Source organism: Setaria italica, chromosome IV (assembly GCF_000263155.2).
Source record: "Setaria italica strain Yugu1 chromosome IV, Setaria_italica_v2.0, whole genome shotgun sequence".
NCBI lineage: Eukaryota > Viridiplantae > Streptophyta > Magnoliopsida > Poales > Poaceae > Setaria > Setaria italica.
The window spans coordinates 6,632,444-6,646,508 of NC_028453.1; the positions used below are offsets into that span (position 1 = coordinate 6,632,444).

Here is a 14,065-nt window from a genome sequence, read left to right on the forward strand (position 1 = left end):
AGGTCTTTCGGGCACACGCACGTTGACGTGGGCAGAGTGCGTGCGTCAAAGTTTGCCCCTGCCACTCTTCACCTCTTTAGCATCGCTACAAAGGAAACCAATAACCGTGTGCTAACTGCTAACCACCATTGGTCCCAAGCGTCGACACTCTCAAGTCTCAAGCTTTGATTCGATCGGACGTCAGTTTGTCCAAGTCAGCATTGACGTACGTGCGTCCAATTAAAGTGCACAGCGCGTACATGCATATCCTCGAAAGAAAAGAAAACATGCATAGTACTGCATAGCAGACGACCAGGTCATGGGCACATGTGCAAGGGCATTTCGGTGCACGTTCCGTTCCCAACACATGCTTGGATTTTTTGTGTGCTCGGCGGCCGGCACTGTTGCGAATATCGACGCTGCACAGGCGATGTTTGGCAGAGTCGGGCTGGAGCGGCATGGATCTAGAGGCTGGCGAGAAAGCAAGAGGCAGGACGGTATGATCTGGGAAGGAAATCCCATGCTTCCAAGCTACTTCTCGCCGCGTGTGGATCGCGGAATAATGGTGTAACAAGCACTACTAGCTGCACTAGTGCGCGCAGCACGGCAGCAGGAGCTGATGAGGCAGGTAGCTAGGCAAAGCAGCAGGCAGCGGCGCAGCGCCGAGCACAGGGCCGGTGCTCGCCGGACGCCCGTCTCCTGCGCTTGCTCTGCATGATTGGTCGCTAGCTAGTGGGGTTGTCTTCTTCGCGGCGGCGGCTAAGCCGTGTCGCCATCCCAAGGGGCCGGAAGGAAGAAGGGGAATAGGGGTTGCGTGCGAGCAACATCGTGCAACGCGGGGGCAAATTTCCCGGTTTAGGCCGGCACTCGTGGGCGGGTGGCCGGCCGGCCGGTGTGGGCTCATCTCATCCGGGCGACCGCGGAATGCGACGGCGAGAGGGCCCGATCGAGGTGTGCGCGCGCGCACGGGAGAAGTGTGGCCGGCCGGCAGCTTGACCTGCCAAGTGCCAAGTCGGGCGGGCCAAGGGTCCAATGATCCACTGTCTTTGCCTTCGCCTGGCAGTGTGCGCCCGTGAAACAATTGATCGGCATCTGCTTAGCAGTTAATCACCTAAGTGCTGGCTGATCCCTCTTTCCACGTCCTTCCGTGTTCCAAATTAAAGCCCGCAGGCGGACATGAGGCCACGACCGAGAGCTAACAGATGGGAATCAGACTCGGATGGACGCCACATTCCTCGCGGCCAAGCACGAGCGAGACTACACAACGCCTTGCCTCCAGGCTTCAACGGTTTGTCTGTTCGTCAATACGACATGCACGGCCAAGCACGCAGGACACACCGCGGTCGACGCGATCGCTGCAAGGATCGCGAGTTGCCTATTGTCACCAACTCGTCGTCACCATCTCTTCAAGTACTATGAAACAAGAAAGAACGAGCCATAATTGCACTTGAAAATGATATTCTGGAGAAAATTAAATATGAAGATATAATTGAAGATTTCATTTTACCAGACGAATTATGGTTTTTAATTAAAATTAAAAGATATCGATAAGAAGATTCACTCTTTACTCATTTAGCATGAATGCTTATGCTAGTTTTAGTATTGCAAAACGTATGAAGTTATATAGTGAAAAATATAAATTCCATATTTTTTTAATGTGTAGGGCTTCATTTTGTATTTTGCATCAGGGCCTACAAAACTTTGGTACGACCTGCGCAAGAGCCAGAGAGGGGTTCACGCACAATGGCAGAGCTACTAAAATAAAGAACGAGCACCTATGACCAATGTCAACAAAAACAAATTGTTAACTAGGGACAACTTGGCCAAGAGGAGGTCACTACAGAGGAATGTTGTGTTTTCTGGTACGTGAAACCATTTCTCACTTGTTCTTTCAATGTGCTGTGGCTAAACATATTTGGGTTGATCTCTCTAAACTCAAAGGAGTGTGTGTTATAACTGACGTTGAATCTCTAGCTAATTTAATTTGTTCATTTGTGAGAAAAAAACATATCATTTAAAATGTTTAGTAGCTCAGCTGCACTTTGGAGAATTTTGAAGCTAAGAAATCACTTTGGTTTCCATAATTATGGCTAGGTTTGCAAAGACTAGAGATCCATGGTTGGGATGCTCAAGAATTGGAGTATCTTGTGCCCATGCAGAGAAATACTATATGTGGGTGACCAAATTGGAAGATTTGTCATCAAGACCGAAGAGAATTTTGCTGAAAGCTATTACGTGATGGGAAGAACAAGATCCCCTCACGTGCTGGGACGCAGACAATGGGGTGCCTAGCAGGGGCCATGCCAGCGTCCACATGCATAAGGTAAATATTATGCTTAAGATCTTGCTCATGCCCTCCTCCTCCCAATTTTTTTTATCCTAGCTCCGTCCGCTCCTAGCTGCGCCTAGGTGAGTAGCTTGGCAATATTGTGAGCCAAAGAGAATGGCTTTTTTTGAGAACATAACTGAGCAGGTGTTTCATAAAGGAGAAGAGGAATTACAATGGCACAGCTTCAATTGGAATCTCGAAGCGCACCACTCAGCTAGTGGCACATCCAATACAACCTAAACAAGAAGAAAAACCCACTTAACTCCACAATCCATCTAAACTACGACTAATGCAACTGAAACCTGCAAAGAGAATGGCCGCTGAAAAGAGAGTCGTTAGGTGATTGACGATCTATCTGTAATCGGTCTCCCGCGGAACTTTTTTTTTAAAAAAAAGAACGAGCTGTAGAACCGGAGAAGAGCGGCAGAATGAGGACCGCGTCGCTACCAATGAGTGGTGGACGCGTGCAGCCGCCAGAGAAACCCCGCCGCCGAGCAACAGAGGCGTACGCGGGGCTGTGACGGCAACAGATCTGCCTGTATGGCTGTATCTGCTAGACTGCTAGTACCCATCGGCTAGGGCATGCACCCGCGCAACGCCATTAATCGGCGCGGGCCAGTGCCATCTCGACGTCCTGCAGGCAGTTCCGTGCTGGTTTCCAGCTAACAAGGCACGGTGCAGGAAACCTTGCAAATTCGTTCGATGTATACACATCACAAGCTCTGTTTGGGTTGGACACGAGGGCTGCACTGTGCACAATCTATGGGACACACAAGAACAGCATGCTACAGAAAAGAAGTGTGGCCAGTGGCGTCATCGGCTTGTCACTTGTCAAGCTCGTCGTGCTGAGTATTCGAGTTTTGCCATGTGTGCCGAATTGGGACGCGCATGTCAAAGTTTGTCTCATCTTGGCAGACTTACCATATGGAAGCAACAAGCATCGCAGGAAGGTTGTCAAAATCACAAATAACAGGTCTTTTAATTAAGACAGATAATATGATTCAACATAAAAACGCAGTCTATTGACTAGAATCATAACATCATAGTCCCTAATCAAGATCCTAAAGGCACAATTTAAGAAGAACGTGATCACATTTCACAGCCAGTAGGCAGCTATGCATCACAAAACATTCCTAACTCCAGTATCTGTAAGTAGAATTCAAATCAGATATAGGTCCAGTAAATTTAGTTTTAATTCATATCTCACCGCCAGTGGGCCAAACCAATAGAATGCAAGTCTAAACTATAGGCATCACAGAATGTAATCTTGCAGGAGAAAACAGCACACTACTGAAATCAGGAGCTTGAACGGTTGTCATCAACTCATTCACATGGATGACCAGTGATACCACAAAATCAGCAGCATATGAAAGGTACTGTAATGAGAATAAACCATGGCACAGGTGATAGCAAAACCTGGGCTCCTAACAGTGATGCGAACCTAAAACTTATTATATATCATCAAGCACTAGGGTTACACTTGGGCAAAAAACTATGATCACCAGTTTAGCGAGTTCCTCTCGTCTGAAGGATGACAGCCATCCTCTCAAAAATTTAGAACACAAGGTTGAACTCATGTAATTGGAAAATTTGTCATCGGTAAAGAATGATCAATGCATTCTAGTTGTCTTAATATGAAGGATCAGGCACTGGCCTTCAACGCAGCCTCCTCTGTGGTAGGGGCTGGTGCAGGCGTAACACCACCAGTAGTAGGCCTGTGTGATTCCAAAGGGAGTCCATCAGTTATTTTCAATGCAAAGGGAATCATCAGTTATGTTTAATCCATTTTAAACGCTAACGTGTTCTGAAGAAAAGCAAAGAAGGCACTTACAATCCAACCATGACTTTGAATGCATCATAAATTCCCCACTGAGCTCCAGTAAGAGTACCGATCATGACAATACGAAGGGGTAGACCACGAGTGAAGAGACCCCAGAGGCCAAGCTTCTTAACAGCCTGCAGAAGCATATACAGTGAGTAATCATTGAAGAACAGAACAAATGAGGGTAAAAAAAAGAACTAAACCATCTTAAGAAGGGAATAGGTAGAATGTGCTTACATCACCCACTGTAGCACCCTTAGCATTGTTCAGGAAAGAGACCAAGTTATCTGCCGGGTGAGAAACAATGGCGCAGAAGACACCAGCAACATAGCCACCAGCAAAGCTGATACCCAACTGGAAAGATTTGCTACACTCTGACTTCGGAACAGGAACAGCATGCTTGTAGATAAGTTCAACAATGGTCTCAAATGACGCAAACTTCATCATTGTATCTGAACAAAATCATGAAAACATATAAGTGTGTGAGAGAAGCACAAAGTATTCAACACGAATATCAAGTCGAACTGCTGAAGCGCAAATGATTATGTAGTAGAGAAATAGGTGCTGCACATTAAAATTTATCCCCAAAAGGTTATTTAAAAACTATTAAAGAGGAGAACAACTATGTTTCCTTTTGAAGTCCACAACCACATATCCGTAATTCTGTAGTGTCAACTGTCAAAGGAATGAGGCACTTATGTAGACTTTTAGTGCATAAAACATGTCCATGGTATGAAATCAAGCAATGCCACAGCGAGTAATACCATGAAAGCCTTTTTCTCATCTTGAAATAAAAGGGGGGGGGGGTCTACTTTCTTCAAGAAGCATTTTGAGAAATCATAGCTTTGACACTAGTAATATAGTGGAAGTTGACTAAGGTTCATTAACTTATTTCTTCACTGTGCCAGTAGAATCACATTGTTGCTTACCAGAAAATAATTGCAATGGGAACATGTCAATCACAACAATTTTTTGCTATCTAGAACAATGTGGATATTAAAATAAAGGCAAGAAACTTTCATATAGAAAAAGCTGGTCTACTCCAATATGCCTTTATATAAAAGAGATTAATAAAGATGGCCAGTTTTGATCTCACTGAAATTAGACTAGTAAGACCTATCAAGGCAAGTTTTGAACTAGTGCATAACATATTTATCAAAGCTATTCCAAAGGGAAGATAGAAAAAGAAACAAAAACTAACGAGGGATAAACTAATTGAGAGAAACATGACATGTAGGTTATGACTGACTTTGATTTGGAAAAGCATAATGTGAAGTAGACGAAAGTTGTCAAATAGAAGAGACAGTAGATACTCAGATTTAAACAAGTCACCCTTAGATAAATTTAAACAATGAATGGGAGGGTGTCTAACCATCTAATAGTGACTAGACAGTAAATAAACTGAAGCATAATTCAGCAGTCCTATTCTGATGACTATAAGCAGCACACTCTTATAAGTAAAGAAAGATAGGGCCATTAACATGAAAGGCTGTCAAAAGTGCCAAAACATACAACTGCGAAGGGGAAAAAATATCACATAATAACAGAACAAATAAGATATCCAGATCTACTTACAAGGAATCTGACGACCCCAGAGAGGGACAATTCCCTTGTAAAGCCTGCAGGTTTGAAAACAAAATATTGTTACACCACAGAACTGAATGAAAAAAATAATTCAACTAAAATTTAAAGAAAATAAGGTGAAATACTAACCCCAGGGCACCCTCAGATCTAATGAACTTAGGAAGCCCATCACTGAGCCCACGAGCGAAACCAGGCTGTGTCTGCACACGGACCTTCACAGCTTCGAAGGGGCAGAGAGCCACATCAGCAATCACCTCAGCAGAAGCCGATCCAGCAAGGTATATCAAGGTCTTGTATTTCTGAGCATACTCAGGCCCTGCAATATCTGAGTAGTACTTCTTGAAGAACTCATAGAATCCAAACTTGCAAGCTCCCTGAGCACTGTAACCAAGCAGGGTGGGCACCCATCCCCTGAAGAAGCCCCTCACTCCTTGCTCCTGGGCTAGAACTCCAAACCCAGATGTGATGCTCTTGTATTTCGCTGGATTGATCTGGAACATCAATCAAGATGGTAGTGTCAAAAACCATATACCCCATTCTTCTGCTGGTGACAGATTAAACAATCAAATTAAACTTATCTATCAAGTATCAATGAACTATATATTCACGTAACTACTGCACAGTAAATTACAAAACCAAGCATTTCAATTTGAGATACCACATTATCCATATAACCATATTGACTACACTACCACAGTAATCAGGGAAACAATTTCACAGGATACGTTATTATCCTATAAACCAGTTGGTTACTAGACACTAGACAAAAGTACAACACAATCAGTCATGGTTCGACTAAGCAAGTGCCAAATGCCAAAAATGCACGGAATCTACACTGCTTTAACACGCAGATCTAACCATGAATGGCTTGGCTACTACTACATAACTCAGTGGATTCTTCACTAGCATCAGCAGAGCATACGTTAAGTAAACACTGGTGACAGCAATTAAACAAAGAGCAAATTTTGAATCGGGGATCTACGGGAATGGTATTCGGCGCCGACGGATCTAACAAAGCTCAGCCCGATTCGTAACGCCAGGAGCAGCAACGTGCTGGATCTGCCCCCACACCCACCCAGCACAAACCACAAACCTGCATGTTGCACTTGACGAGGTCGAGCGGCGTGACGGCCATGTGGGTGAGCCCGCAGCTGGCGATGCCTCCGGCCGTGCAGGCGGCGTAGAACGCCGGCGAGTACATCTCGATCTTCTCCTTGGGCGCCTGGATCGGGAACGACGGGGCACCACCGCTTCCCGGGGCCGCGGCGGGCGAGGAGGGAAAGCGGGAGGCGCCGGCGAAGGACCGCGCCGCCGACGGGGCGTAGAGGAAGCTCGGGAGGAGCGACTCGCGGGAGCGGTCGGAGAGCGCCATTGCCGCCGAGATTTGGAGGGTTTGCTCGGCTGGGCCAATCCTCTCGGCGGTGGCGGTGCTCTCTGCGCTGCGCTCTCCCGGTCGCGTGGGTTTGGCGAAGGGGAATGGGAGAGGGAGCGGCGGCGGAGTCCAGGTCCCCGATCTATTTCGGCGGCCGGGACGATGCGCGCTTTGCTGGGAGTGGGGCCCAGTGTACAGTGGGCCCCGGTGGCAGTGAGTGTTTGCTTGACGTATTCTCGGGTTGTGTGCGTTGCGATTTGGCTTGGCGCCTTTGCTTGCCTGTGTTTCACACTTTTGTATGTCACCTATCATGCAAAAAATGATATGTGATTGGTTTGAAGTGTAAATCACATGATTGGTTTGCGGCATCCACGTTTCCGCGTGGATTTACTTTTAGGTTTGAATGTAAATAAATCGCATGAGTTGTACTGCTTCTGTTTCATTGGGAAGTTTTGCTACAAAATTCTCCTAAAAATTATAATGAAAAGCTGTGTTTTAAAGTTGTTCGAAGAAGTTTGCCATAAAAAATGGAAACAGTGTATTTTTCATCTCTTAAGTATTACAAAAGTGTGACATTCATCCCTTATATTTCATTTGGTGCAAATCAATCCCTTAACTAACTAAACCGGCGCATTTATCATCCCACTTTAGTTTAACAATAATTTAGTATATCTAATGACAATTTTATGCCATGTAATCATCTGACTAATGGTGAGTGATGTAATATGCTAAGTCGAAATATAAAGCCCATAAACAAATTCAATAAATCCTCTAAATTGGGCTACGCTATAAAAATTGTATCGAAAAATTTAACGAAACCGATTCACACCAAACTATTATAGCGATTGACTTAACGTTAGACGTGGCTAAGCAAAGATTAGTAAATGATTACATGGCATAAATTGATGTTATATGCATGACACTAAACCATTGTTAAATTAAGATGGGGATGATAAATGCACCGGTTTAGTTAATTAAGGGGTTGATTTGCACCAAATGAAACATGAGGGATGAATATCACACTTTTACAATACTTGAGGGATAGAAAATACATTTTTTCCTAAAAATTATGTGAACAAGTTATACAACTTTAAAAATTGGTAAAAGATCTCCGTAAAAAGTTATCCTACCTAGGAAATTTTCTATAGAAGTTTTACTACAAAGATCCCCTAATATGTTCTCCAAAAAAGTTGTACTTAAGGTTGTTCATAGAAGTTATACCTAAAAGTTATATGCGTAAGTTATAACTTAAATATCTAATTATGAGAAAATTTTACATATAAAAGCACTAGCTTGTCGAAATATGGTGTACAAATAGCCTTCCTAGTGCGCTAACCAGCAAGATCCAAAGTCTTTTTGGGTTTGTGCTACCGAACCTATGTTCACAAGAATGAGAGTGTGATGGTGTTATTTTACACGAGAGATGCAAAACAATAGGCACACTGTAACATCCTGAGTAGAATCGTGTTAGAACAGCTTTCCATAAATTGCAAATAAGCTCGGCAAAAAAAATGGCAAATGGAGCCTCATCCTGCCAATCCAAAAATTGTAACATGCTGGTCATGCTTTATAATGATTGCTCGAATTCACTAGTGCCTCAGACTTGCATTCAACCTGACTATTAAGGTCATGTCCACAGTATTTTCGCTTGTAAAATTATCACTTCAGAAATAATGTTTATATTTTAGGGTTTAAGTTAGCATGGTTACCTTAAACAAGCACAATAGCTTAATTTTTTCTTCTCTCGCTATTCTTCTCTTTTTATGTAAACGGATATATTCAAAACATATTTTTTTTAGAGTCGCACAGTCTTCACTTGCAAAACTTACTGATAATGTAGCACATCTAGAAAATATCAAAAATAAATATATGTGTTATAAACTCGCTGTAGAAAAGAGAATAAGCTTGCGACATCCAAACCGTAGTTGTTGGAGAATCTGTAACAAGTTTACCGGTGCTTGTAAATTACTTAACTCTAATCTTTTCACTAAAATTAATAAATATGTCCCTGAATATGCCTTACTGTAGGGCGCTCCCGAAACCAATAATTTGTAGCCTATCCGAAATTGTGTTGCACAACACATACAAATATTTCATGTATCTATGCATACTCAAAATTGAGCAAAGATACATGACATTGTAATTCCTCTGAAATGAGAAAGAGTATACAGTAAAGAATTATATGATTTAAAAATAATGTTCTTCTTTTGAAATTAACATCTACATAATAGTGCAGAGATGGCACTTATGCTTAGATGCAACAACTAAACAACTTGTACAGAGAAATTATGATACATTTATAAGTACCATTACCCACATTAATTCTCTTATTAATGACAAACTCTACTCAAATCCCAAAGCCTAGAAAAGATATACATTAGACCTCGTTTGGATACACAATGCTAAACTTTAGCACAGTGCTAAACTTTAGCATCCTCAAATGGACTGCTAAAGTTTAACACTTGGGGTTGTTTGGATACAATGCTAAAGTTTAGCACCTTGGGTGAGAAATGACTACATTGCCCTCATTTATGACTGCTTGGGGAAAAGTGGAGAGGAGAGAGAGGGGACAACTAGGGAAAAAGTGGGCTTGGGGACCACTTTTAGCACCCATTAGCACTTGGGTGTGCTAAAAAAATAAGGATGCTAAACTTTAGCACCTCACTTTTAGCACACTTTTAGCACTTGACCTCCTTTCCAAACACCCCCTTAGTGAAATTAGGGTACAACTGGCAAAACAACAACAATTTGAACAAAAGATAGTGCCTAATCTAGTTAGTCCAACATAAAGTACAAACAAAGATAGATACATAAATAGTAGCCAATGAATGCGTAATTGTTTGCAAAGGAAAATTGTTTATAACAATTAGTTAGTTATGATATGCATGAATCCAATTAAAGAATATAACACATTCTCCTATTATGATCAATGAATAGAGGGGAAAGAAGCACGAGCACCAAATCAATGAGTTCGTATGGTCATCTATGCATCAAACAAAGACCAAATGGCATTGAGGACAGGCTGAAGGGACCGAAACTGGAAGGGCGACTTATCGCCATCGACGTTAGGTTTTGGTGAGGGGCAGCAAACGGTGCGAATGATGGGCACAACAAGGTTGCGTGGATTGGATCTAGTCATCATCACGGAAACCTTTGAAAACACAGCATGGCAGCAATTCACTAAGATAAAACATTTCAAACAAGGCAAATGCAGCCTACTCTCCCATTCCAAAATTGCTTATGTATTCGTGTTTTGTTTATACTATTAGACAATAAGTGATAGCGATGTATTTGCATTTTCTTGCATCTCAAACAAGGCAATGTTGATGCGTCAGAGTTTTTAGCTACCAGCTTAAGTATACCTTGTAGCCATTCCCTCAAGCAAGTTGTACATGTTCTCTATGCTGACGTTGGTGAAGATGGTGGCTATTGTTGAGTTACTTGCGGGAGGTGTAGGATGCACAGAAAAGGACGTTGGGGTTGGCATCAACTTCAGAGGGGTTGGCACAAGAACACCTTCCTCCGGCCCATGCCGGAAGGCATCGAGCTCACAAGCATCCTATGGTGCCCCACCCAGCGTAAGCACAGGGGTCGGGCAAGAGAGAGAAGAGAAGGGGGAAATCGATCTAGTGCTCGGGCCAAGTGGGTCATGCGGCTCTAGAGCGGCTGTGACAGCGTCTACAGCAAGGGATGGGAGGGAAAAGAGGAGAGGGGGGAGGTGGCAACGACGAGGGGTAGCTTCCAGCCTAGCGTTAGCCTTGCACCCTGCGGGAAAGAGAAAGGCTCAAGTGCTCCTATTCCTCCGACGTCAAGAGGCTCGTTATCGGTGGAGCATTAGCCACCACCACAGCCCCCACTCGCCTAGCAGACAATACCCACAATTAGGGTTAGGGTTAGGCATTGGTGGATCCATGGTGCGGTATGTGCAGTGAGGAGCTCCTAGAGTGGACTAAAGGAGTGAGTTGTGGCTGGAGGGAGGAGAAGAGAGTGAGAAAGAGGTAGGGGCATCGCGGTGCAAGAAGAGGGCGGTGGGGAGGAGAAGAGAAGAGAGGGGGGAGTGAGTGTAACATCCCAATTTTCCTATGCATTTAAAAATATGGACCTCAAAAAATTTTCTAAAATTTATCTAGCAATTCAAACCTTAGAGCCTTGCATTTGAAAATATGCATCCAAATATAATCTTTTTTTAATCACATGTGCATTTGTTTGAGCTAACTTCTCCTTCTATCCCTAAAATTTCTATCTATCCAACCTATATACCAAAAACCTGTTCAAATTTGAAATCACATTCCAAATTTGAACCCAAATTCATATTCAAATAAATAAAAGTCACCTAAAGCCCTTACTTGGGCCAACAACCTAGAATATAGCCTACTCCCACAACAAGCCCAGCCTGCTCTCTCTCTCTCTCTCCTCCCGTGCGCACCGCGCGGCCCACCTTGTCAACACGGCCTGCCGGCCCAGCTCGCTCGCTCGCTCCAGCCCAGCCCACTAGTTGATGATGTCGGCATGACATCCTCCTCCTCCCATCCATCCCCCTTTCCCCCTTCTTTGGCCGCGCCCTATGCCACCTCCGTTTGCTGCACCTACCCTGCAAAACCACCTACCGGTCATCCCCCTTTCCCTCTCTAAAGTGCGCCGCTATCGCCCACACCACCGCTATCCACTGCAACCGCCAGACCATCCCCTCCTACATGGAAACCGGCCTGCCCCTATTCCTGTGCCTACACACCAGAGCACAGCCGTCGGCGAGGCCGCCTTGATCTCCACCCTCTCGACCACATTCACCACCCCAGCGAGTGCATCACACGTGCCAACACCAGGCGCATCCACGACCATGCTCTCCCCTACCAGCACAACTCTCCGGCCCTATTTCGCTCCCGTCAGCCGTGCCACGTGCCGCCGTGCCATTTACGGCTGGCTGAACTAGATAAGCTCGCCTTGGCTAGTCCAAGCCCCTGAGCCCCTCCGCCCGGCTATAAATAACCCCAGGTGCCCTTCACTGCCTCCTCACCCCTCCCCTTTCCCTCCACACCACACCGGTTCATCGGAATAGGACCATGCTGCGCCACCCCCATCCGCTGCCGCGCTCTATCCCCTAGAGCCGGGCCGGGTCGAAGTCGGGGTCACCACGCAGCAATAGCCCCCTTCACAGCGTTGTTGCTCTACACTTCCAGACACTCTTCGCCAGCCACATCTCCGCCGCCGCTAACCCCCACCATTGCTCACCGCCGGCCAAATCCTAGCTGTCACGCTGCCCGCATGAACCCTCACTGCCCTCAGGTACCGCCGTCATGCTGCCTGCGCCGCCACCTCCCCTCCTCACCCACTCTAACTCCTCCTCCACACGGCCGTCATACTGCTGGAGCTCTGATGAACTGCCGACCTAGCTCCAACCCCCTCTAACTCACACAAGTGCACCAGTGCACGCCCCAAGGTCCCCCGATCACAACCGTGTACTCCTTAGGACCCCAAACCTTGCCTAGGCCCCACCCCCAATTCGCTCCTATAAGGAAATATATGTGTATATTAGGATGTTTTTATTCTTTCCTTGTACACTTGACGTATTCCTTGCACTCCAAGCCATATTGGCGATATATATACAGAGGTCACCCCTCTCATTAGGGTATGTGGTGTTTCCCATCTACTTTTCTACATGGTATCACGAGATTAGATCGTGGCCTCCTCTCCTCTCCCTGTGCCTTCCCCCCTGATCTGCACAAACCTAGGCGGCTCCCTCCTGCTACGTCGCTACCACCCACCCTCCGTTGCACCTCCCTATTCGACGCCCCCCTGCTGCGCGCCATGTCCTCCGTCGACTCCTTTGTGTCCGACGACACCACCGTCCCTGCTGCTGATCTTGTGCAGCCTCCTGGACCTTCCCTACTGCCGACAGTGGTGCATCTGTGCCGCCACCTGGCACCAGCAGCTCCTTTGGCGGTGTGCCCCAATCTCCTCCTGTCGGTGACGCGCCCAGCAACGGCGGCAGTGGCTTCATCATGTACCCGGCGCCGCCGCCCGCTGTCCACACCTACGCACCATCTCCGTGAAGTCTCACGTCCCCGTGACGCTGACAATGAAGTCCAACGCCTACTCCAGATGGGCGTCCTTCTTCAAGTCCATGTGCAGCAAGTTTGGCCTCCGGTCGCACATCGACGGCACGGTGGCTCCTCGTCCCCAAGACCCTGACTGGGATCAAGCGGATTGTTGTGTCCGCTCCTGGATCTTCAGCTTCGTTGACGACTCCATCCTCAACCTCACCATGACCGATGATGACCAGACCGCCCAGGAACTCTGGCTCGCCATCGAGGGACTCTTCCGCGCCAACAAGCAATCTAGGGCGATCTTCCTCAGTCATGATTTCCACTCCATGATGTAAGGCGACTCCTCCATCACCGAGTACTACAGTCGCATGAAGACTCTCACCGACACCCTTCACGGCATCAGCCATCCTTTTCAGGGCTCCCAGCTTGCCCTGAACCTCCTCCGTGGCCTCAACCCACGCTTCTCCAACACCGTTGACGACATCGCCAACTCCACCGCTGGCTTCTCGTCCTTCACCCAAGCGTGGGACATGTTCACCCTGATGGAACTTCGCCTCACCAACGAAGAAGGTCTCCAACTCCACCACCCTTCTCGTCGGGAACTCTTCGTCGTCCTCCTCCTCCTTCGGCTGTACGGACGGATGTTGCCCGCCGTCTAGCTATGCTCAGACTGGCGGTGACGGTGGCACCTACGGCGGCAGCAGCAGTGGCCGCACTGGTGGCGGCAATAGCAAGAAGAAGTGGCAGCAGAAGAAGGGCGGCAGCAGCTTCCAGGCATCCTCCGGCGACGGCGGTTCCCACGGCGGCAGCCCCCACGACCCACCGGCCCGTGGTTCTGCTTCAGTCTAGGGGCTAGCTCCTACGGCGCCCTGGGTTTCCAGCAGGCCGGCGGTCAGGGCGGCAGGGGCTAGCGCGCCGGCGCCCCTAGCCTCCTC

General features: G+C 46.6%; 1 protein-coding gene across 1 annotated transcript; it reads right to left on the bottom strand.

Moving 5' to 3' along the window:
- Positions 1-3,607: 3,607 nt before the first annotated feature.
- LOC101777990 (mitochondrial phosphate carrier protein 3, mitochondrial) lies at positions 3,608-7,215 on the bottom strand. The gene is made up of 6 exons (XM_004964849.3): positions 6,808-7,215; positions 5,844-6,205; positions 5,706-5,749; positions 4,368-4,582; positions 4,140-4,264; positions 3,608-4,023 (listed from the first exon to the last, which is right to left on the bottom strand). Exons 1-6 carry the CDS (start codon positions 7,084-7,086, stop codon positions 3,951-3,953), a joined length of 1,098 nt encoding a protein of 365 aa, XP_004964906.1. The 5' UTR covers positions 7,087-7,215; the 3' UTR covers positions 3,608-3,950.
- Between the last annotated feature and the right edge of the window lie 6,850 nt (positions 7,216-14,065).